The sequence below is a fragment of the Phragmites australis genome, chromosome 13, assembly GCF_958298935.1.
Source record: "Phragmites australis chromosome 13, lpPhrAust1.1, whole genome shotgun sequence".
Lineage (NCBI taxonomy): Eukaryota > Viridiplantae > Streptophyta > Magnoliopsida > Poales > Poaceae > Phragmites > Phragmites australis.
The window spans coordinates 19,367,169-19,391,926 of record NC_084933.1 but is presented as its reverse complement, the minus strand read 5'-3'; the positions used below and the strand labels follow the sequence as shown (position 1 = coordinate 19,391,926).

General features: G+C 43.4%; 3 protein-coding genes across 15 annotated transcripts; all 3 read right to left on the bottom strand.

Annotated features, from left to right (window-relative positions):
- Positions 1-6,141: 6,141 nt before the first annotated feature.
- Positions 6,142-8,134, bottom strand: LOC133889688 (NAC domain-containing protein 92-like). 2 transcript variants are annotated; one of them, XM_062330144.1, is made up of 4 exons: positions 7,976-8,134; positions 7,402-7,650; positions 7,015-7,292; positions 6,142-6,898 (listed from the first exon to the last, which is right to left on the bottom strand). In XM_062330144.1, the coding sequence occupies exons 2-4, from the start codon at positions 7,571-7,573 to the stop codon at positions 6,383-6,385; spliced, it is 966 nt and encodes a 321-aa protein (XP_062186128.1). In that variant the 5' UTR covers positions 7,574-7,650; positions 7,976-8,134; the 3' UTR covers positions 6,142-6,382. The 2 variants fall into 2 exon arrangements, with proteins under 2 accessions (XP_062186128.1, XP_062186129.1); XM_062330145.1 differs by lacking the exon at positions 7,976-8,134 and adding an exon at positions 7,815-7,949.
- Positions 8,135-15,327: 7,193 nt separating this feature from the next.
- Positions 15,328-18,673, bottom strand: LOC133888766 (cyclic pyranopterin monophosphate synthase, mitochondrial-like). Of its 12 annotated transcripts, none has more exons than XM_062329120.1 (4): positions 18,518-18,673; positions 18,246-18,420; positions 16,808-16,938; positions 15,328-16,134 (listed from the first exon to the last, which is right to left on the bottom strand). In XM_062329120.1, the coding sequence occupies exons 3-4, from the start codon at positions 16,907-16,909 to the stop codon at positions 15,559-15,561; spliced, it is 678 nt and encodes a 225-aa protein (XP_062185104.1). In that variant the 5' UTR covers positions 16,910-16,938; positions 18,246-18,420; positions 18,518-18,673; the 3' UTR covers positions 15,328-15,558. The 12 variants fall into 12 exon arrangements, with proteins under 12 accessions (XP_062185104.1, XP_062185107.1, XP_062185099.1 ...); XM_062329123.1 differs by having other exon boundaries at positions 18,310-18,420; XM_062329115.1 differs by having other exon boundaries at positions 18,246-18,469; positions 18,548-18,673.
- A 3,703-nt stretch (positions 18,674-22,376) lies between these two features.
- LOC133889176 (casparian strip membrane protein 4-like) lies at positions 22,377-23,544 on the bottom strand. The gene is made up of 3 exons (XM_062329647.1): positions 23,214-23,544; positions 22,988-23,111; positions 22,377-22,881 (listed from the first exon to the last, which is right to left on the bottom strand). The coding sequence occupies exons 1-3, from the start codon at positions 23,444-23,446 to the stop codon at positions 22,663-22,665; spliced, it is 576 nt and encodes a 191-aa protein (XP_062185631.1). The 5' UTR covers positions 23,447-23,544; the 3' UTR covers positions 22,377-22,662.
- Positions 23,545-24,758: the final 1,214 nt, after the last annotated feature.

The following is a 24,758-nucleotide window of genomic DNA, read 5'->3' as shown; positions in this document are numbered from 1 at the left end:
GATTTGAGTAGTAGTATAAATATAGTGATACATCCATCCAAAGATAATTCGTCAACATTAAAAAAAGATAATTCGCCCTTAATTATAACAAAAGGTAGTTAGTATTGGACAAGGATGGTGCCGTAAAAAGATAATCGAGCTAACCTTATATTGTTGAGCTTATATATGTTACTGAGCTTTAGCTATCGAGATTCTTTGGGACGAGCCTATCTTACCAAGCTTACACGACCTTTGATCGAGCCGAGCATGAACCCCGTTTTTCGAGAAGATGAGATTTCTTTTTCCGAACACCTTTGATCGAGCCAAGCATGAACCCTAGCCTTTGATCGAGCCGAGCATGAACCCCATCTGTTGCGCATGTTGTTACGAAATGTTACAACATACACTTGTTGAATATTGCACCCGAGCGTCGATGGCTCTGCTTTCATCGGACTTCTGGAAGGTAGTCTTGTCTATTGAAAGTGGCGGAGCTTGTACCAAAATTAAGAGAGCCATTTAAACTATTGTGTATTAGTTTTTATATGATTACATGTTTTATATCTAACATCAATACTATATTTAAGGATTTTAAAGTTATTAGGAGGGGCAAGGCTCCCCTTGGTCTTCGCTAAGCTGTGCTAGTGTTGACCATTGATATTTGATCAACTAGCAAAGCGTGGCTAGTCTCGTTGTAATATTTTATCAGATAACTTTTATTAAAAATTAGTCTATTTAGTTTTTACGGTTAGTATCATTTAGTTACAAAACACATAAAATTAGAAGAATAAATAAAAAATATGTTAGTGGAATTTTTTTATTTATGCTCCAAATTTGTACTGAATTGTATACACATATTTGTTCAATTTGTATATGTTTTAATCAACTGTCAAAATCGCGCGTCAGGTGTAGACAATATAACCAAAATCAGAATATATTTGCATCATCTGCTGTTCTTAATGTGATAACCTTAAGCTGTATTGTGCTTCTTAATCTAATTTTTACTTAGCTATTGATTAATTGTATTTTACGTGAACTTTTTATTTAAGTGTTTTATTATATAATAATTTGATTTTTTTATAATACTATAGTTGATAGGATCCTTATTTTTCTATTTTAACCCTAATTTTAATTATTATTAATTTATTTTATTCGAACTACTTATTCAGATATTTTGCTTCTCAAACCATATTGAAATCAGACTGTTAATTTTCTATAATTTTCAATTTTGAATTTAGGTATTTATTAATCGTATTTGATATGGACTTTTTTATTTTCGAATTTAGCTATTTATTAATCGTATTTGATACGTGTTCTTTGGTTTAATCTATAACGTTAGATTTTTAATAATGAGTGATCTAGATTTTTCCTCTATTAACTTAATAGCTCTTTTTTTTCTTAAATAATAATATAATAGATTATGAGATGCAACAGATCGATCGAGGACATCATCGCGATGGACCTCTCTACGCAGTCACTGTACATGAGACTGGTGATTGTGATTAATAATAGATGACAGACACTTCTAGAGAGGGACAAGAGAACCAACCTCTGTGCTCCTAGCCATGGTTTCCGTTTTCAGAAAGAGATGGGATATCGTCTCGTGGCTAACAACAGGGAGCCGGCCTTGGCTTCGACGTGCAAACCTCTCATCATCCATGATCCATCCCGTTGTCATTCTTGATCAAAAGCATAATCCTCCGTGGTAATATCCATGTGAACTTGGTGTTCCACCTTGTATCGAGTGCTCAAATTATGAGTTTAGTGCGTGATGTGTTTGTGTTGAGAGTTTGTTTTAGGAGTCCAGAGTATCTAAACGTTGTTTTAATCTAACCCTTTGTGTTATTGGCCTAAGTGACGAAAAGTGGTTATAGCCAAGCCTCAGTGGTATTTGGTATGCTCCATGTGGTTTCTAGTTTAATTTTGGGGGATTAAGCTTTGGACAATAGGTGGAAGTGTCTGAATCGGTATTTGGAGGTTTTCTAACTTTGATCAAATATGTTTGAGATTATGAATTTAGTAGGAATATGTAACCCTCTAAATAAGCTTTCTGTAGAATCTAAAATTGTCAAAATCGGACATCGAAATCAAAAGTTACCGTCGTTTTCAGAGTATCAGCTGTGCTGAAATCAAAAGTTTTGATGTGTAAGGTTGGAAGTTCCAATTTCAATCGGAAATTTCGATGTTTTAGGAATTCAACGCTCTCGGTTTGCTAATTAGTTTATAATCAGAAGTTCTGATATTTTGATCGAAAGTTCCAATCTAAATCGGACTATCCGATATCCTCAAAGCCTTAGGTTGTCAGTTGGGGTTGTTGCTAATTGGAAGTTCCGATCTAAGCATTGAAAGTTCCGATGTGTGCTGAAAAAGGGCCGTAACGGTTAATTTCCGATCATTGGTATTCTTGGGATTGAAAGTTTTGATCGGAGGATCGGAAGTTCCAATCAATACAGAATCTGTCCAATGGCTAATTTTTTAGAGTGGGGTATAATACCTCTAAGCCTCATTTCGTAGGGCTGGTTGCTTAAAGGGCTTTGTGCTGCTCTTGTGAGGTATTTTGAACTTGGTGTTTCACCTTGAGTGTTCCCCTTCCCTCTTTAACAAGATTTGGTGAAAATCAAACCTTAGTGGCTTAGTGAGTAGAGAGAGAGGTGTGTGTAAGGGGTGTGGTGCTTTGGTAGCCCACGGATTGCTGCATATGTTACGTGTGTTTGAGCACTCGGTGTTGATCATGCACGAGTTCGGAAGTTTGTTACTCTTGGAGACCACCGTCTCCTAGACGGCTCGATGGTGGATTGACGGCGATCTCCTCAAGTGAAGATTGTGAGGAGGCTCGGAAGTGGTTGCGGAACTCACCATCTCCAGAGTGGAGAAAGAGTTGGCCATAGTGGAGGCGAGGAGTGCATGTGTGCAACCTCGTGAGAAAAATAGTTGAAAAAGGTCCGGCTCAAATGTGACTGAGTTTTCTTAATGGAGACATAGCATATCGGTGGATATCCAAACTTCAGTAACAAATCATTTGCTTCCGTATTTACTTACTCTTATACTTAACTTTGATATCCATATTTGTATGCTTGTTTATATGTACATAGAGTTAATTTTATAATTCTAAAATATGATGTTTTAAACTGATCAGAACTTCTAATTTGAAAATTTGGAACTTTCTATAAACAGTATCGAAACTTTCGATGAACAACGATTTCAGAATTTCATATTAGAGTTATCTTATTTAATTTGAATAATCTTTGTCACACTCTAGGATTGTAACTTTCACATTTGTTTAGAATAATTATGCACTAATTGAGTCTAACATATTTAGATTTTTCACTTGTGAAAAACTCGTTAGTTTATTTTTGCTGCAAGTTTAGACCAAATAGTAAAAATGGCGAAGTTTTGTTAAAATCCCTATTCACCTTGTCTAGATGACGTCATTGTTCTTTCATTTACAGTGCTGAGAATAAGAGGGCGTTGAGCATGTTTAACTATGAGGAGAAATCGAAGATAGAGTGCAAGGTTATGGCTAACTTGCAGCGCTTGGTTCAGAGAACCATTGGCCATGATGTGGGACCTTCACATGATCCTTTTGCTACCATGGATGCCTGAGTAATGATTTCTAGCTCTTATATAATGAAATGGTCACCTATACTCGTTTACCTGTTTGTGATTCATATATGTATTTTGTTTTCCATGACATTAGATTTTGTAGTATCAATATGCCGTTTGTGTATTTATGTTTGACACGAAACAATTTAATATTTATTTGTAAGTATGTTTAGGGTGAAACAATTTAGACTATCACTATAATATATGTTATTTTTTATTATACAACTATTTTATAAGTATAGTTTTCCTCCTTGTTTTATATCATCGCAATAGTACCAAACGAGTTTGAACAAAGGTACCATAGCAACACATGAGTACATAACTAGTACCTTGAGAAACGACAATACTACTACTAAATGAGGCAAAAAAAAAAAGAGAGAGAGAGGTGATGCTATGCTTTGTAGAATCTGCACGCGCTTTTGACGAACTGAGTAGCTATGGATATAGATTTCACCATGTTGGGGTCACCATTAGGAACCCTTGACGCGCATCGGTTCTGTCTGTCTGGGTCTGAAGGTTGTTTGGCTTCATAGCCTTTCCGAAACCTACGTACTTTGGACTCTTTGTGGAACTCTAAGCCTTCGGAGGGTTAGGGACCTCCGGAGGGTACTAATTTCTGGAGACCTTAGTGAGGCGGTTGAACCCCCAGAAAGATCAGCAGGAAGGGGGGGGCATCAGCTATCATCCGCCTGCTATGAAGTGATCAGCGTTTAACGTCGGTCTAATTGATGGCCGATCTGACACCTCTTGACACTTTAAGCGACTAGCCGCACATGGCAGCCACTTGACACAACTATAGTGCTATGGCTAAATTATGTCATCAAAGTAAGTACAAAATTATCTGAAACTAAGTAATATTTTTCATGCTGACCCTAGGTCTCGGTTGTATAGCGACAACTTGTATCTTAGCCCCTGTCATAAGGGTATACATGTACACTTGTCATCTGTAAGGTACTATAAATACAGATCGTTGATACACGGTGAAAGAGAACTTTGGTCCAGAAAATCATTCATGGTGTTTCATTTCTATCCATTTCCACTTCAAGCTTGAGTCATTTATGTGTGTTGGCTTTCATCACATTTTATTTATTTATTTATTTAGATAAGGGAAATAAATTCCAGCTTTTACATCGTTCAGTGCATATGGCCAAGTGCATTATTACAAAGTTCCCAAAAACCGGAAACCAAATGATGAAGATTATAAAACATTAAGCTTGCAATCTATAATTATTCGACCACTTATTCTTAACAAATATTTGTATCGCCACCACTCCAAACAGTGACAAACATTCAGGATATCTTCCCTTTGATTTCTATTGCAGTAGCCTCTAGAAACGAAAAAAAAGTAATCTACAAATTTTGTACATCGTATTCATAGTAAATTTTTTATTAAAGATAATATTATTACGCGTAGCTATATGAAAGATATGGCAGCCACGTCGTACTTTGTTTATAAAGACATTTTTTTACTAACCCTCAAGTGTGATGCCTTGTCAAATCAAAGCTTGTCTCGTGTCTCAACACAAATCTTTAATCGACAGGGAGGGACAGAACTCCAGCGGGGAAGATGTCCAGGAGATACGAGACACGCTAAACAAAAGGCGATATCATAAATTTAATCGGGGTACGGTGCTACTGCCCTGCGACAGAAGAAGATCTCGCAGGTGTCCCCGCGCCATTGGCGAGCTCCCCTGCTGTCCAACCGCGAGATGCGAGCTCCAATCGATTAGTTGACCTAACCGCCCCGCCGTATTGCCGCGATATTAGACTATTCTAACCGATTCTTGTTAGAGTTTAATTTTTTTTAAGCGTTTCAACAGTTTTTTTAGGTTTTTGTCAAAAAAATTCTTAAAATTATTTTCTTCAAAATAAAATTCAATCCCGTTGAAAAAAACTGTTGGAGATAAGAGAAAATAAAAAGGTAAGAATGAAAAGTGAAATAAAAAGAGAATTAAATAAAAAAAATATAGTTAGAGATGATTTTAGAACAGCTCTAATAGTTAAAGCTAGCATCGGAGCTGCCCTTATTATTTCTCATGAGCCGGCGCCATCAGGATTCCGATCGACAGCAACACGCACGGCCCGCCCGTGGAGGAGCCGCCATCAATCAAGGCGTGGGGGGCCTCGTGTGACAATGAGGTGCACGTATGATTAGGGGCCCGGCCCCCACACCGCCGGCGTGGAGACAAGGCAGGGAACCGAACCGGCGACATGGGCGCTGCGTGTTCTTGTGCCCTCCTAAGCTGTCCTGTATACATGGCCAACAGCTAGCTCACCATCATGTGCAGTGTGATCGCCCAAGGACAATGGAAGTATGGAACCGTGGAAGTGACCAGCAACTGGGCTTAGATTTGTGCGTGATGGTTGAGATATGCAGGTCATGGGTCAATGGCAGCAGCATAATGATGCGTGCGTACTTTCCTGAGGCAACAACAAATCAAGCTTTAAATTCTAGATTAGATAGGAGTGCTATGGCTGCTACTAGTATCAAAGCAAGTCAAACTTTTAGGTACGTTCACTTCAGGATGATATCACACTAGCCCCTTTTCACAAACAACTAACTGAGACTAACTAACTAACTACTTAGCTAGCAGAGGTAACCATCCATAGCTTGATTGGTATCAACCAGGGAAATATTGCACCAAATCACGAATACAGCAGTGCTAATTGCACCCCCAAATCGCTTAGTAATCTGCAAGCACACGAACAAATGGAACGAAGCTCGATGCGTCGATCGCTCTCACAGGTTTATTTACAGTACTACTATATATGCTAGTCGCCATTGACGCGGTGTGCGTAAGGCTTAGTAGCCCCACAGCTGCTCGTGGTCGAATCTTTGGCCGGAGGAAGAAGAGATCTCGGGGTTCACGACGTCGGAGGTGATGCCAGTGTCCTGCGACGCGCTCAGCCTCTCCCGCTCGCCCTTGCAGGGCGCCGGCTGCTTGCCCGAGTAGGAGGCGATGTCGTCGTACCCGTTGCTCTCCAGGAGTTGCACCAGGCTCTCGCCGTGGTGCAGCTGCCCGTACTGCGCGAAGCTGGCCAAGCACGGGGACGAGGAGACGAGGCTGAGATGGTCCGTGCCGCCGGCCACGGCGGCGGCTTGTGGCGCCGTCTGGTTGAAGAACTGGCCCTCCAGCACGTTGGAGAAGCAGGTCACGTGTGCCGCCGCGGGGTTGACGGCGGCGGAGCCGGACATGTCCATCAGCGGGGGGAGGTGATAGATGGCCATGTCGTCCACCTTCCCGGCGCCTTTCTTGGCTGGTGGTGGTACTGCTCCTGCGAGGCTCTTCTTGAACACTCTGCACAGCACCCACTCGTTCTGCCCACAAAGACACGGCCCAAATTAAGAGAGGAAGAATCTATCAGACATGATCGATCGATCCGGTGCGAATTAAGCACATACGCATGCTAATTCAAGACGATAAAAAATCCAACCTTGGATGTGGCCTTGGGGATGGCGCCGTTGAGCTTGCCGTGGAGGCGATACTCGTGCATGACCCAGCCGAACTTCTCGCCCTTGGGCGCCCGCCCCTTGTAGAAGACGAGCGTCTTCTTGGAGCCGACGAGGATCTTGCCCCTGAAGATGTCCTTGTCCTTGCCTGTAGCCTTCCAGTATCCGGCCTCCGTTGCCCTGTTCGTCCTCAGCCCTGTCGGGTACTTACGATCCTTGAGGCAGAAAAAGTACCACTCCTTTTCTCCCATCTTCGCCAGTGCTGCATGCGCAAGTCCACCATGCTCTTGCTTTAGATCGATGGGTACATACAGTTCGTGCGACAACAACGTGGCGCACATGAAAGGAGGATGCTTTGGGTGAGCGCTTACATGGCAGGTCCCAGGGCTCGCACTTGTTGAGATCGGCCTCGCCGACGGCGAGCGCGGCGAAGCGGGCGTCGGCGACCTTGCGGGCGAGGTAGTGCGTGATGAGCTCCTCGTCCGTCGGGTGGAAGCGGAAGCCCGGGGGCAGGTCCATGGGCTGGTGCAACTCCTGCTCCATTGGCTGCTCCTCCTGCTCGCTATGCAGCGGCAGAGCTGGCTGGCGTCTCTGCTGTTTTGCCAACCACAACCGCTGTCCTGAAACATTTAAACATGGAAGATTCGCATAAACTAGAACTTCAGATAATTCAATTCAGAGACGAGGTAGCAACACCAACTACGAGTACGAGTACAAATTAACATCCCTAACACCTCCGGAACCAAGTAAATCGGCAGATCTTAAAAAATGGATGAAAAAGTACATGGCAGGACAAGCAGAAAGAGCAAACAGATGAAATTCAATAGGTGCAACAAGAAGTATATATTCAGTAGACAGAACTCTGAGGAAGTTTTTAGAGAAAGAAAACAGAAGCATATCGAGGAGAGAGAGAGGGGGGCGGGGGAGTGGCAATAAGCTTATTACCTCTTAGAGCAGGCACAGATTCAAGGTGAGAGAGAGAGAAGTGATCAAAGGAAAATAATGGGAGATGGAGGTGCTGGGTTTAAATACTGATGAAACGGCACGGCGTCCTTTTAGTAGAAAGAGGCGTGGTGTGAAGGAACTCCCTGGGAGATGACTAGATGAGTGGGTGCTTAATTATTGCCTAATAGGGAGCAGATGGTTGTACAACTGCTGTTTCATTGACCAATTATAACCTGCTCCTTCACAGTCAGGGTTTGCTGTACCAGCAAGATCAAAATGTTTTACTCTAAGCTTTTCTGGATTCACTGAATTCATCGTTCTACACTCTTCTGAACGAGTCTTACAGTAAATTATTATGCCTACTATATGCATCAATTAAGCAATCATATTTGTATATGCGCATCATAAGCCCGGGAACCGAAGAAAGCGACCAGACTAATCACTTCTTTCTGCATCTTCAGAAGATTGAGAGCACAATCGAACAGACCAGATTCTGCGATTGTACTAATCTAAACACACACGCGGTCACACGGATATAGTATGAGCTTGATGTCAAGACTTCCCTGCCGTTTTACCAAATTATTAGAAGTTTGGCCTCCTACCGACGCAAAAGGATGCAGGAGTCCAGCTGAGGCCAATCCAGCTGATGCTCAGAGACAGCACACTGATCACAGGTGACAAGAAATGGATGATCAGAACGTTTTGAATGCATATCGATCCAAAGAGACCGAGAATCCAATCCAATAATGTGCTCGTCCGTTTCTTAAAGACCGTCCCTACAGAAGTGCAGAGCCATCTGGCACGAAGGATCAATTTGGAGCTGTGGGGCTTACACGGATATATGTACAAGACAGGGCTACTGTGCGTTATTCCCTGTGGGTGTCCACTGCAGAATTTGAATTGGACTTGTATGCGATAAATGTATTATTTGTCGCCTCTAGAGGATATATTGTGAGTGACGAATGCATGCCTAATAATCTAGAGACTAAGTTTTGTGGTCTTGTATAAAGAAAAATGCATAGATTATTCTAAAATTATTTGTGCATGCCGATCGATTAGTAAATAGCAGGGAGGCCCGCGCAATTACGTGACTAGTATCATCCAACTATGCATTTACCGTTATACCATCCTAGTTTTATCACAAATTTGGGCTTTACTAACTGTGCTTGCTTCTTGATGGGCATAATTCGAACATGAGGCTACCGTAACGATGTTTTCATCTATCTGGGCATCATCATCATCATCTCTTTATTCTATTTTATATAGATTCTGCTTCTCTGGCATTTATTCTAGTTTTTCTTCACTATTCCAGTCGAAAACTTTTGTTTAGATCGGGAGGTCACGCTCCATCATTTACACAGTCTGTAGATGGTCTTTCCTTGACACTTCCTAATGCTACGACCTTAAGCTACATTGTTCAAGCCCGGTGTAGTGTAGCCCGTACCCTCATGTACCGTTTTACTCCAATGTCCTGCTCTGTACTTGGCTAAGATAATAGATTAAAGTATGTTGTCTATTTTGCCGGCATTTGGCTTTATTTTTTTAATGTAGATATATGGATATTTTGGGTTAATTGTTTCGTAAGGGCAATGGTAGATAATTTGTAAGCATGTATAAGGGTATTTTGCTTTCTTTTTTCTATGATTAACATGGTAATTTTTAGGGCTTAAGAGCAAAGAAGGAGGTTTCTTTTGTTGAACAATTACTAATATAATATATTTCTTATAGACAGTGGAATTTTGATATTCTTTCATAAAAGAGTTCAAGCATCAGAGGCAATTTCCTTTGCTATACTGAACTTCTTCACAGCAGTTTTTGCAATTAATTCAGCAAGGTAGAAGCTCTAATCAATTGCCGATCGGTGCATCAATCGTGAATCTCTGGTGCTATCAAAAACTCAGGTAGAGACAAACTTAACCTGAAAAACGTCATTCCAGATGAGTTTCAGCTAACAACACATAGCCAGAATGCAGAAAAAGACCGAATGTTACCACAGACGCGACTCGGAAAGTTAGAGCCATGTTGGCACAAAAATAGAGATCCTCGTGTCAACACACTAGCATTTCGTATGCAATCCGTAGCATCACGTGCAGAATGTACAACAATAGAGATAATTATTGCGTTTTTGTGGTAATGAGCGACCGATTTACGAGCAAACCGGTAATGGATAACTAACCCGGCGAGCAGTATCTGAGAAGCGTAGTCTGGTATTGTGACGACAGATCTTCATTAGCAAATCGCACTCGGGAAGGACCCGTTAGGGCATGATCAACCGATGGCTTGTTCTTGGTCATCGAGATCAAGAACGAGTAGCAGCAGGAGAAGGAAGAAGGAGGGATGAGCTACGGGAGCTAGGTAAAAAATAGATGCGATTGTATTGTTGATTGATTGGTTGATTCTTTCAATCGATCATGACTCTCTCATATTTAAAGGATGTCAAAACTTAACCGTATAAGATTAGGATTCCTAATACAAATCGAATAAAACTTATAGATATGATTTAGCTATGCTTTTTTATCATAAACTCTCAGTAACTAATATATCTTTCCTATTCAACTACGTAAATTCACATATATCGATTCGAGTATTTTTTATTATAGTTTGGCCTTCTTTGATTTGACTACATTCTCAATCCTAACATCTATCTGTGTCGCCTGGTCGCTGATCAGAGGTATTGTTCACTGATTAGAGTATTGTTCACTGGTTGGAGTATTGTTCCAGGTCAGAGATACCGATCACTGGTCAGATGTACTATTCATGGTCACAAGTACCATTCACTGGTCGAAGATCTTAATCGTTGGTTAGATATACTATTCATTGGTTGCGGGTACTAATCCCATTTCACTGCAATAGTCACTATAAAAATCAAATCTTGCCATCAATAAGCCATATCTGTGTAGAAATGGGAGGAGCCAGTTAGAACTTGCAACCACATGCATCATTCATTATCTAGACCGTTTATTTATATTAAGATTCGTGTTAGAATGGTAGGTAAAAAAATTATAGTATATATAGGAGAATTAATAGATAAATACGTATCAGATGGGAGAGATAGACGATCAAGATAGCTCGTGTATCCGCATCTTCTTGTGGAGTTGTCTTTTCCTGTGTGCCAAGGTAAGATTGGTGGTGTCATCGCTGTCATGCATGTTGATGGGCTATCAATATAATGCAATCTCCAGAGCCTGCCCCAGTCTACGTTGGCATGGCTCCCGTCCTCTCGAAATCAATAGCAGACAAAGGGGCTTCTTCCCTAGTCATGATCCGTGTCACTGGTCACTTCGCTACGCATGAGCTAGCCGACTAGCCGTGGCTTTCGGATTCCAATCATTGCACGGCCACGGATGTGACCATATAGCCTGTGACTTTTAGACACTTCACTCAGATAGTATCATGAACTTAAGCTGCGATTCTTGGATAGAAAGCTATGCTTAATCTTCCATCGTAAGCAATGGATATTCCCAGCTGTGGGCAGCTTAATGCCGTCATGGCTTGCTGGTAATCTGGTATCTGGTTCATGCGAGCGTCTCGCTAGATCTCGCCGCGCCGGCCACGCACGGCGCCCTGCCACGAGAGCACCGCACCACACCCCGCCCCGCGCCGTGCCCCTGTTCCGCGCGCGCTGCGCCGTGCCGACCATTTTTCCCGTGTGTCCGGCCGTGCGCCTACCCGCACTGGTGTCGCGGTGACACACCATGCCGCCATCCACGGAAAACGCGCCGATCTTCATCACTGCAGCCTGCGCCTTCACAGGCGCGCGCCCGAAACGGGCAAGTCAAAGCCGGGCGCGCGACGGCTTTCCATTCCCGGTGGATCGCCCGCGAGCCCCGGCCGCGCGCGCGCTCTCGGGGGCGAGACGGCGACGTGCGCGCCGATCGACCTCCGACGCGTGTCGCCGCCGGGCGAGGAGTCCCGCGCGTGCGGGCGATATGATACGCTTTTCCCGCCGACGTCCACCCACCCGCACGCATGCGGTGGAGCTCCGCACCGCGACTCGGCACGGCCATTTCGCTTTCGGGCATGTACGTGCAACGTGCGTCACGTCTGCTCGCGCGGAACGGTTCACACTGCCGCACCTGCACCGGAGACACGACGTGAGAAAATTGTCAGGATAATGGAAAACCGGAGCCGGACTGGCCCAGTGACGGTGTGCGCGGCTGCTACGACTTCTGGGGATGCGCAGGAGGTCGGAGGCCGGCGATCGAGTAAGCTTTTCTTTCGTCCCGTTTCGCTTGATTAAAGAAACCTTCTGAAAGGAACGCTTGTTTAAAGAACATCATCTCTGCATCTTTTCGTAGTTGCGTCGTGGCTTTGGATCGTGCCAAGCTGATGATTATCTGCCATGTGTACGTGCTGCTTCTCCGGTTTTGCTCTATATGATATTGCGAGGAAGAGGATGTACCGTGTGCGTTTGTGTTCTTGAGCGTTTGCAGGTTTACACGTACGTGTGTATTCCAGGACTCGTTGTTACAAGTAGTGATTTTCTGATGTGTGCTACCGATTAGCATCAGATGTCATGGAGGAGGCAAAAGCGTTAAATGTAGATTTAAATATTATCCAGTGAGCGCAAAATCACATGAAAATCTACAACTCGATGCACTGCAACTTCTCTCTACGTATCTCGAATCCCTTTAGGTACACCCAAGCAACTATTATTCTCATATATATGGAGTTGTTTTTTAAAAGGCGCCTTAATTGATCACTGTAGCACAATTCGCCCCACTGGCCACAAAGAGAACAAACACTACCTTCCTTTAATCTCCTTTACTTGTTCATGTCTGCAATTTTTGACCCGACTGTTTTTTCGAATCTTCACGTCTCTCGTCCCGTCGCGAGCACGCACGGCAAACGCATTCATTAGTTTGGCCAATCCAAATGGACCAAACCTCCTAGCTGAAAATGACGTCCAGCATATATCAAGTTCATAATCATATCCTAATTGATGTGCTAGCTTCTTTTCCCACCATTTCTGGAACCTATCCCTCAGAAAAATCATGTTAAACCAGTAGGTACGTGATGATTCAAGGTGAAGAAACCACAGAATCGTTTCACAGAAATGATCAGGATGCTAATGTTAGGCGCTTAGCAACTAATAGCAGAAACCAGAAAAGAAGCATCGTACTTGGATTTCTCCATGCTTGCCAGACAGACAGATCATCTTTACCTATTCGCTCAAAGTATATCCGACTATTTGCAAAACAGTATAATTTGCATGAATTCATAACATGTGGTTCATAGATGCTACCATGGCGCTGAATGGGAAAAAAGGCACTCACTGTTCAGAATCGAATGCCGGTCAAATTGCGATACGCAAGATCTGTTGGGTATGTAGACGCTAAGGGTCATTGACCGAAATCTGCTGGTGCAGCATTTGTCATATGGTAGCTGCTTACTCTCTTCTTTCCACTGGCCAGCACACCAATTTCTGAGTGGTTGGGACGAGGCCTTGCAGAAATTGACATTTTCAGATGGCGTCATCAGAGAAAGCATACTTCCAATAACCAATCTCTGGTCAATGACAATAAATAACTGAAATGTCAGACAGGATCTACGGTGTCTGTTTCCAGTCGTCGATGAGGTGGCCACATTGCAGGTGTGATGCACAACAAATAAGTGCAAAACCTCTTGTCATCCAATATGTCATCTCAATAATACAAATGCAGGTGAACACATACCCAAACCTTCAACGGAGGTGTTCATTTGTCACCATTTGAATGCTAATATAGATATAAGGATCCCAACTACTTCAGATTTGCAGTGTTCATCAATAGCGTCATTTCATGGACTGTCTGGCTCTTCTCAATGTAAGCATGGGCGCACAGTGCCTGCAGCCGTAACTGATAATACAGCTCATATCAGCAGAAAGTAACTGAAAGCAAAACTATTTGCTTCAAAGAAACCAAGAAACATGACAGGGTATTTGTATTCTCTATGCTATACAGTCATTGTCTCACCTCCTGCATGTTTGAGCTTTAAACTAAACGCGCTGAACAAATGCTAGATAAATTCGTCAGAGAATAACAAAACATAAGCAAAATGTGAAGTATCACCTAAACTGATCTTGATGTTCTGTTGTCCCTTCTTCTCTGAGTCAATATCTCATGTCCAGCATGTTCAGCCAACGGGTTAAACAGTCGCCACGTTTGGGCACATGAGGATATAAATGTTTTCCCTGTATGATCAGAAAGTCATAGCATCATCAGAGTAACAGAAAGCAGAGGTGATACCAACTAAAGGAAGAAAAATGATATCTGTGGTAGGTTATGAACCAAGTCACAGTAGTTGGGCAATTGTTAGGGTTAAGATTCTGTCATTACCTGACTTCATTGGGTTGTATGAACTAGGCCGAAAAGTTCTGAACGTTTGCATGCCTCTTCATCATAAAGTAGCTGGACGAAAACAAAATAATATCTGCAATTGTTCATTAGGATTTTCATTTCCCATGTTTTGGAGGAAGCGGCCACAAGACATTGAGTCCATACAAAGGCGCCCGCCCGAAGATAATGAAGTTGCCTGCGCACACCAAGCTGACCTGGGTACGACATGAAAAGCAGAGTGGGATACTGGCTCATGTTTATGAAGGAAAGCATTTTGCTGCAATGTAATGAAACATGGATAAATACATCCACAGTGAGATCAAGAGATTGTTATTGATAACATCACACCAACTGAAGATTGCATCAGTCTTGTATTTCATGATTAGCAGATACAAGACCCAGACGATAAGACTTGAGCTACATCTCTGAAGATTGTCAGATGTATTTTTGTTCATAATCGACATTGTTATTTACAACGCCACACCAACTGAAGATTGCATCAGTCTTGTTTTTTCACGATTAGCAGATACAGCTGTGAAATTTGATTAATTAAATATGTCATTTTTTAAAATACATATTACCAATTAAATTTCGTTCAATGCCGAGCAATTTCAAATTATTTCATTATGATGTTGATGGATACCATTTTTTATTCAAATTAACGTGAAACGACAGGATAACATTGATATGCAGTTTGAAATACCACGTACTGATGTGTCACCGAAGTGACCTACAGATATACTTGAAATCCAAAATGGCATAGAAGTAAAAGTTACTCAAGAAAATTACCCAAAAAGATTGGAAAGAGTATATCTGAATATGGTACTTCAAGGCAATGAAAGGATAACTTTGGTACATCTGGTATTTTTGTTTCCTCCAGTAAACAAAAACGCTTTCTGAACGTTAAAAATAAAAGTAAGACCATGTGCCCTATGTACCACACATTTTGGCAAATTTGGTTCAGTTTTCAATATGATTTGATTTTGAACGCCAGGGATGATGGGAAATACAAGAACGGATAATTACAATGGATAATGCACCAAGGAAACCAACTATACATTAAAATCAATTGATACAACCAGCTATTCTAAAATCATTGAACAATATATCTACAACACAATAGGAGTACAGAGGCTCAAATGATGTCTCAAAAACATTCAAGGAGGAGCCTGCATTCAAAGCCAAATCAAAACCTTTTGGTGTGATAACTAGAAAACCTTTTGATGCCCAAATCATGCTTGCAGTTCATATGCTCAGAGCAATAATTTAATTCCTGGACCAATTCCCACTCTTGCCCCCAGACTTGTGCTGGAGACAGACATCTGTTATACAAATGTCCTTTGAAGCGGCTTTGCACATGTCATAAACTGTGAGGCCGGCAATAGCTACTGCAGTCATTGCTTCCATTTCAACCCCTGTCTTTCCGCTAGTTGTGGCTTCCCCTTCTATAACGACACTAGAATCCTCTTCATTGAGAGTAAGATCAACACGAACATGGGAAAGATTAATGTTGTGGCACAGGGGTATGAGGTTGCTAGTTTGCTTTGCACCAATTATTCCAGCAATCTTTGCAACAGTAAGGACATCTCCTTTCGCAATCTCGTTTGATGCCACCAAATTAAACACCTTTTGTCCTAGCAAAACCCTGCAGCTGGCTATAGCAACTCTCTTGCTGTCTTGTTTGGGTGAGACATCAACCATCTTCGCCTGCCCGCTGCTATCGGTATGGGTAAGAACCGGTTGTGAACCCTCAGCTCCATAAGTGGGCTGGGCTGGTTGCTGGGGAGGACTTGAGCCTAAAAGACTGGGTGAAGGAGATTCTCCAAATATTGATTCCATTTCCTATGATCGCAAATTTCGAGATAGTTATTAATAATTCCTTTCAATACCCAAGGACAATTATTTAAACACACTTTTATGAAGAAATTGCACAAGACAAAGTTAGAAACCAATATTTAGCTTTCGTGGATATTGTGAACTTTTATAATTTTGCAGAATACTATAATTCAGCACCTAAGAGTCTAAGACCGTAAATTTAAGTGGCAAATTCTAACTCATGAGCACAACTTGGAAAGTAAAAATGGCACATTACTCGTCATAAAAGTATAGATAAGAACTGGCCACAACTCAAGTGCATTAGGACATGGTACGATTCTCACTAATTTGGTATTGTGGTAGTGCTGTAAATGTTTCTACTTGTAACATAAGTGTGTCCCAACTTTTGGTTGACAACATGTAGACGTTATTTTAGTCGAGGCACCAAAATACCATATTGTGAGTAACATCATAAGCAATCAGCTATTCAGGTAATGGTTTGATTTCAACTGAAACTGCACATACAGTTTTGTCTGAAACCTGGAGTACCGAACCTGTTACTGTGTTCCGTTTCGTTTAAGTTTCAAATAGAATGTGCCAATGTGCAGACTGTGTACTCTAGTTTCAGTATACTATCTAGATAACAGGATAAATAAATAGCAGTGAAAGACAAAATCCAGAAGACATTCGAATGCCTAACCTTATTTAGCTCTGCTATAGGATCAGAAGGGACCCCAGTAGAAAAGCATCTCCAACCATTAGACCTTACTACTCTCAGGAGAACAGAGCGGAAGATGGACATTGTCAGCACACCAAAGCGTTGCTACGCTTCTGCAACAATGAACAGATAACATAGAGAAATTTTAGGATATGCTTACTATCTACATAAACAGAAATTCCAAGTGGAATATGTTATGAAAGCCTACTCAATTGAGCACACACCATGATTTTCGTCCAAATAGCCTAGCACATGTTAGAATCCAAATCATTCTAGCAATTTCCAGGAACTAATCTAGTACAGTCCACTCTACTTTTCATTGAGATTTCAAATCATCCGTTTCTAATTGAATCTGACTTTGATTCCAGCCAGTACTACCAAACACAAATTTTCTGTTGGCATGTCACATGGAATTGGTGAAGTGCAAGTTTTTTTTTTTTTTACTTGTGAAAAATCAACATAATGAACAACCAATAAACTTTCTCCAAAAAAGATAAAGAAACACCCCAAATCCAAAGCCCCTCAGTTATCTGATCCAAAAATTCCCTGGCAGATTTATCACAAGTAATGGAAGCGAGCACCAAAAGCCTACAAAAACTTTGACATTAGATCGAGAAGGCGCACCGCGCAATATGATCTAGATGCGGATAGGATAGATCGGCACCGCTGTACTCGATGTGTATCTCCATCGCGAGGGCGAGGAATTGCTCGGTGATGAGGCGGAACACCTTGTCAGCACGGGGCCGGAGGCTACAAGCGTGATGAAGGCGTGCAGCAGAGACAGCAGGCCAGGGAAGATGCAGCGGAGTGGGGGAAGATGCGGCGGAGTGACTGGATGGACAGGGCAGGGCAGGGCAGTTAGCGCTAGAGAATAGGGGCCTAGTTGAGACTCAAGTGGCAGCCAGATTGCCGTAACATCGTCCTCATACTTGGAATCAAATTCCCTTTGTTACTTGTTTCTAGAGCTAATTTCTGGGAGCCAAACGCTTGAAATTTCATGCGAAGCAATCAAGTGAAACTGCCAAATCAGGATCCTCCTCGACAGATCAACTTGTTAATAATAAAACTCTTGACATCGCTTGTTTGGATGCTTAGGGAACAAATCCACGGGCAAATGACCCTAGGGAGGATTTTGGGTGGCCTTCTGAGGATAACTGCAGCGAGGAGAAAATCCCCGTCTGCATTTGGGAGGAGCAGAGAAGATTATCCTTATGTTAAAAAAACAGAAAAAATCGAAACAATGGAGATGAGAAGACCACAGTATTGAGAAGAACCAAGAAATTTCAGTTTTCTGCCAAAAAAAAATCCATCGAACAATCCTAACCACAGTGTTGAGAAGAACCAAGAAATTTCAGTTTTCTGCCAAAAAAAAAATCCATCGAACAATCCTAACACCAATAAGCAAGAATCGAACACGCACATTTGAGTTATCACCAACAATTGTCTGTACTAATAAGCTCGGTATAGCTTTGTAGCACTACAACCAGATGTTCAATCTTGAGCTAGCGGTTGACGGGTTGCCTTCAAGGTGCATGTGCAGGAGATACCGTCGGAAGGGCCGATCTGGAGTCGCTGATGACGACGGCGGCGAGGACCTGCCATGCGGAGGTACTTCAGCAGCGGGCCCGTCAGCAGCCCTGAGATCTATGAGAAAATAGGTGAGGAACCCAAGTGGGAGGAGGAGAGGGGAACCTAGGATGGGTGGGGGAGCAGCAGGCTCACTTGGTCGCCGGGCAGGCGCGCCGCGGCGAGGGACGAAGGCGGAGGCAGTCGCGACTTGTTTCGACGAGCGGAGGAGGCGGAGGCGCTGCGAGGCAGGGAAAGCTTCCCGGCCGCGTGCATTTTCTCTGAGCGCAAACTACTTAAATTTTATAAGATGTCTATTTTATAAAATTTTATAGAACTTGTCTTATAAAAGATTTTTTTTCTGTCATGATATATATTTATTTTATTTTTTCTTTTCAATCTAACTATTAAATTATAAGATAAATAATATAGATATGATCTTACGTAAATTTTTTTTAGACATGAGACTATAGAATTGTTTCTAAAAATATGGTGAGCTGCGAAATCTCTTTAAAGATTGGGCCTACCAAACAAAAGGTATCTACAGCAGCATGGCAGAAGAACGATTCGAGGCTTCTGATGTAGATTGTGCCATACATGTTGTTATAAACGAGCATGGGTAAGTGCATTCACGTGATTAGACTCGGGTCGAGATGCCTTTTGTAGCCACATAAATATGAGCGAGAGATGTTTGACCATTTTATGAGTCTTGCGTCTGAAAGTCAAAGAAGGCACGATATTTATACTGGTGTAGCATCACGAGGCACCCAACGTCCAAAGCCCTCTAAGGAAAACCCTGAATAAGTTGAGTCATTTTTATGAGAGAATTATATAGGGTATATATAAGTTTTAGAGGAGGCCATGTATAAAAGAATGTGTTGTTCTTCGGTTGATGAGATTGATTGGTGGTTGACTAAGGGTAAAAATAGTACATTAAAGAAATACAGTGCTATTGTCATCTGCTTACCTCACTTGTCAGGTTTACTGTGTGTGGGTCTGGTGGGGTGCGGGACCCGATATCTTTTGGCGTATTTCCTTATAGGATCTTCTAGCGCCTTGGAGGTTTAGATCCTCTGGTCTTTGGACTCCCTTCAAGTTCCCCGGGTGACGTGTCTTCATGCCTCCGAGTTCTTCAGATAGCCAACCTTTAATCCACGTATGCTGGAGAGATATCTCCAACATTAGCCCCTGTCCTCGGGTCCCAAGTGTCCGAATGAGGCGCTTGAGGGGTAAGAGTTGTCACAAAATAAAGGATGTAGCTGAGCATTCCACGTCAGGACAAAGTCGCAAAACATTATAGCCTGAATCGGCATCCAAGCCATGGAAAATTAATTAGTTTTAGGCCCAAACAAAGTCATGGACAAAGCCGGGGGACCGGACTTACAAGTCGCAGTAACATTATGGGCTTTAGCTCAAACCGGCGTTCAAGCCATAGGGAAAATCTTGGCATTGAGTAGTTTTATGGCCAAACTGACTAAGCCGGGAGATCGGACTTACAAGTCGCAGAAACATAATGGAAACCCATGCCATGGTAAATTTCAAGCCATGGGAAAATCCGAGGCATAGTAAATTTTTAGGCTAGAGACATTTCCATCCAAATCTGTAAGAAAACTAATTCTTCATAATCAGATTCCTTCCCATGTTGAAGAGAGAGGAGGTGTGGAGATTGCCCAACCAGCTCTTGGTACGCTTCAGCACCACCCTCGATTGGTAGCAGAGGCCAAGAGCGCAACATGACGCAGGAAGCAGCTAGCAAATAGCGTTGCGAAGCGGCTAGCAAGTATCGGTGAGAACAACGGCAAGCGCGAGGCCAAGACAGTGGCACAACGCAGGGAAGCGGCTAGCGAGCGTATGGAGACGGGCTCTGAGGCGGTCGGATTCGATGGGGAGGAGACGATGACGGTGTGTGGTCGGACGCCGTGTCCGCGAGGAGGCACTGTCAACCCAAGTTGGAAAAACAGATTCTTCGATGGAACGTCGACGCGGACAAAGCTGCGCTCTCCGCTGTTCTTCTAGGGAAGAGATTGCATCTGGCGGTCTGAGTCCATCTATCCATTGCAAATGACATAGACAAAGATCAAACAAGCAAACCCATATCCATATAAACAGGTTCTTATATCATTTGATTATGTGATTAATTTAATATTACATATGTTAGTGTTTTATATATACACTCTTTCTCTCTCTCCCTTCCAGTCATACGTCCTGAAATATGAATGTTTGGTGAGAAATTTGCACTGCAAAATGTGTCAATAGAATTTTGTTGTTAAGTTGGTTGTATCCATGAAAATTTGGATTAGGGGACTCCACAGCTCAACGTCGCGACGTTAGGCAGGCGCAAGACAAGGCCTAACCTATATGGCTAGAGATGGTAGAGTGGTGACCTGTGGCAACGACAGTGACATCGACAAAAGCAGTGGATTAATGCAGGAGCCAGACTTAGCCATTCAGCTCGCGATCACAGCGACAAGCTAGCGAGGGCGAAGTCCTTGTATAACCAATGGAAGAACCCTATAGGAATATGTTTAATTGAATTCATTCGATAAACCTTGATATGCGGTAGCAACAAATGACACAGTCATAGTCATGGATTATCATGATAGAACCAGGGAGTCGGGTCAGGACCCTGCAATGCAAGGCAAAGCGCAACCCATAGAGCTTGAGATGGAGTGGCGAACAGCAGAGTAACATATGACATCAATGAAGCCATGGAGGTATGGACCAACATAGCAGAATATTGGGCAAGGGCAAGGTCTGAATTTTTTACTAACAACTAAAAAAGCCGACTATGTTTGATTGAATCTATTAAGGGAACAATGATAAGTGACACTAACAAAGTCATGGATTAGCATGTCAAGACAAGAGAGCATTGCTTGGGTGGTGTAGTTTGCGGTCATCATGGTAGGTGTTGGAGGGCAAGGAGAGTCTTTGTATGACCAACTAAACAATCATATATGACTATATTTGACCGAATTCATTAGAAAAATTCAGAAATCATACAACAATTAAATATACATCGATTTTAGGCTAATGAATTTACGATAAAAGGATGCTAAAATAGATATTATAATGAGTCTAGCCACACTATTAGCACGTAACCATCTTGTTAGTTGTAGAAAAATCCAAGCAAATGAGTCGCTGAGACGCTGAGAAATCCAAGCCGCAGTAAATTTCCATATTGTTGAATTGCTGAGCAAAGATAGGCCAACCGTGAGGCTATTTCCTCCCCTAACCGAGATGCACTTCAAACGGCTTGGTTCTTCTCCGTTGAGCGGAGGCCGCCGCCGCTGGTTCTTCGTAGCCGAGCACCACAACAGGAACGAGAGAGAGAGTGGGAGAAGGAGATGCGAGCGGAGCGAGGACCGTGGCCTCGGGCGCAGTGGCCTGGTCGTTGTTGCCCCCGTGGGCCCGTGTGACGGCCTTGGGTGCGGGCGTGCGGCTGTTCCGATGCAGCTGTACACGAACCTTGTGGCGTCGGTGGTGTCGGTGGTGGGGCTGTTGGCGACGCGGGAGTGGCGGACGATCCGGGGGGAGATGGCGTCGTTCAAGAACGGGAGGGCAAGGTACGCTCTGACGCTGGTGGGGACGGCGGTGCCGTGGCAGGCGGCGGCGGCGGGGACGGTGCGGCTGATCGCGAGGGTGTCGTCGCTGTTCACGAACGTGACGGGCACCCTGCCGCTGCCGCTGGTGCCGGTGTTCGCGGTGGTGCTGTTAGGGGACAGGATGACGGGCATCAAGGCCGTGGCCATGCTCATGGCCGTGTGGGGATTCCTCTCGTGCGTGTACCTGCACTACCTCGACGGCCGGCGCGCAGCCACGGGGGAGGGAGCCGAGTGCTGCGTCTGTGCCGCGCTGACGGCAAGCGACGCTGTCCCGCTTGAGACTCTTCTGCCGTGGCCGTGGCTGAGCCAGCAGTTGTACAATTCGATCATACATCCATTTCCGCATCTCACCCATAACATATCCAGCTTGAGATATTGTATAGTTCACATATTTCCTTTTTTTTTTTCCGACCATCATCATCACACTACAAACCTTAATTTGACTCGTCCCCTTCTATTTGAAAAAAAAAAAATCATCATCACACTACAAACCTTAATTTGACTCGTCCTTCATAGTTCAAGGACCACACCGGACAGTTACAAAGAGAGCAATTCCAAAGAGCAACACAAAGCATATCTGGGAAAGAAGTCGCGACAACAAAAAACAGAGGCATGCGTTAATATTGGTGCATGCACGATCGAATAGCATCCACGGTGGGTTGACCGTGATCAGTGGCGCCTGGCGAGCGCGAGCGCGGACAGGAAGATGAGCACGATGAGAATGACCATGGCGGCGAAGGAGCCGATGAGGGAGCCCGAGATGCGCTCGCAGAAGGAGTCGAACTGCTGGCAGATGGCGAACCAGTTAGCCCGCACGTTGCCCTTGTGCGCCAGATACACGATCGCCGCCGCCGCGGACGCGCCGGCCGTCAGCAGAGCGAGCATTGCCTGATTCAAACACAGAAACGACGAGGCGAAGTAGCGTGAGATACTGTGCCACTGTCGGTTATCACTGATCATCAGCAAGCGCTTCTTCATTCAGCGACGTTATTACCGCGTCGAAGAAGACCAGGATCAGACGGCTGTAGCGCGCGCTGGGCCTGATGATGTTCACGATGGACAGCGGGATGGACAGGACGAGGTACGTGCACACGACTGCGTTCGCCGCGACGAAGAACCTGCGCATGGTGGCATCAAGTTTGCAATGCTGCGAGAGCTGAAGTGTACCGGCCGTGATTGAATTGAAGGCTAGCTTCCTGTATATAGCAGTGACAACTTACGTGAAGGACGGGAGGTCGCTGTACTTGGCCTCGAACTGGATGAACTGCGTGAAGAAGGGGAGCGTCTCGTTGGTGGTGCCCATGGCGATGGCGCTGCCGATGGTGCCGATGATGGCGATGAACCGGAGGAAGACGTCGATGATGGACACGGCGCGGTTGACGCCGGCCGCCACCGGCGCGACGAAGGGCGCCTTGGAGCTCTCCCCATGCTCAATCACGACGTCCTTCGTCATCGCGTATCTCCCCGAGCGCCGACCCAACTATGCTGGGATAACAAGCTACTGAAGAAGTTGATTGCTAGGTGATTCGTGTTTGCGATGAGATGGCTATCGGTGGTCAGGCCTTCTTATACATGCATGATAGCTTTGAGGTTTCCACAATAGGATAACCAGCATACGCCCCAACAAAACCAACAGCTCGTTTGCTCGATCATAAAGGGCAGAGCCAGAGGTGGTGATTTAGGTGGCTTTGACAATCAATTGTTGACACCAACTAAAGCTCACATTGGCGTTGGTTGACTCTGCACCTGCCCTTACTTGCTCAAATGAGGCTAACAAGTTGCAATAATCTATAACATATATTAAAGGTCCAGGAATTTGCGGCCTCTCAGAGTATGTTCCTGTAGCTACTGCAGCAGCGAGTTCCGTTCGTATATACATACACGTGTATGTATATGTGTATATATATATATATATGTATATGTATACATATACGTACCTATATATATCCGTGTACGTATATGTATAATTTTCATTTTCAGGAAATTTTAGAAAAATGTCGAAAGGAATATTAGTTATATTAATAAATTACTTAAATAATCTAAAATGCAAAGAAAAATACTAAAACTCAAAAAAAATATAAAACAAATTTTGCTAGTTTCATATTACTTTCGTCTGCATTTTAAAATTATGTGCATGCATGAAAGTACTAATATTTTCCCTATAATTAAGTAAATATGTTAAATATTGATAAATTCATAAATAAATATTGAGATGTTCAAAATTGGTGAACCTAATTTTTTAGTCTTCTTTTGTCATGCTTGTGCAACAAAAAAAAAACAGCGCGGTGTAGACACGCCAATCAACCTAGTTATTTCTAATTCCTTCAACTAAGCATTCCTTTAACACATTGCCAAACCTAAGCTGCAATGTCGACTCCCGGTCTGCTTCTTCTTTTGGTACCACTTTGTAGGACCCCCCTATGATGACATCATGTTTATCTTTCCTTTGTTAAAGGCTTCGTAGAGCAATGGTCGGGTGATACTCCATCTGATCATAAATACTTGTAGCATTTAACTTTTTACAGTTTTTGATATGCAACTTTGACCATTGTTTTCTATTAGAATATAATTATAATCTCTACTAATTAAAAAATATATACTATTTTCCGCACCAGACAGGACGTCCTACCACCCCTCTCTAAGTTTTGATAGGTGGTCACTCCGCAATAATCTCTGCATGTCGCTCCCCCTTCAATTCCTCTCCCAATCTGAGCTCCTATGAAAAAACCACGTGTCGCCGCAACCCTCTTCCGCTCCTTCCCTCT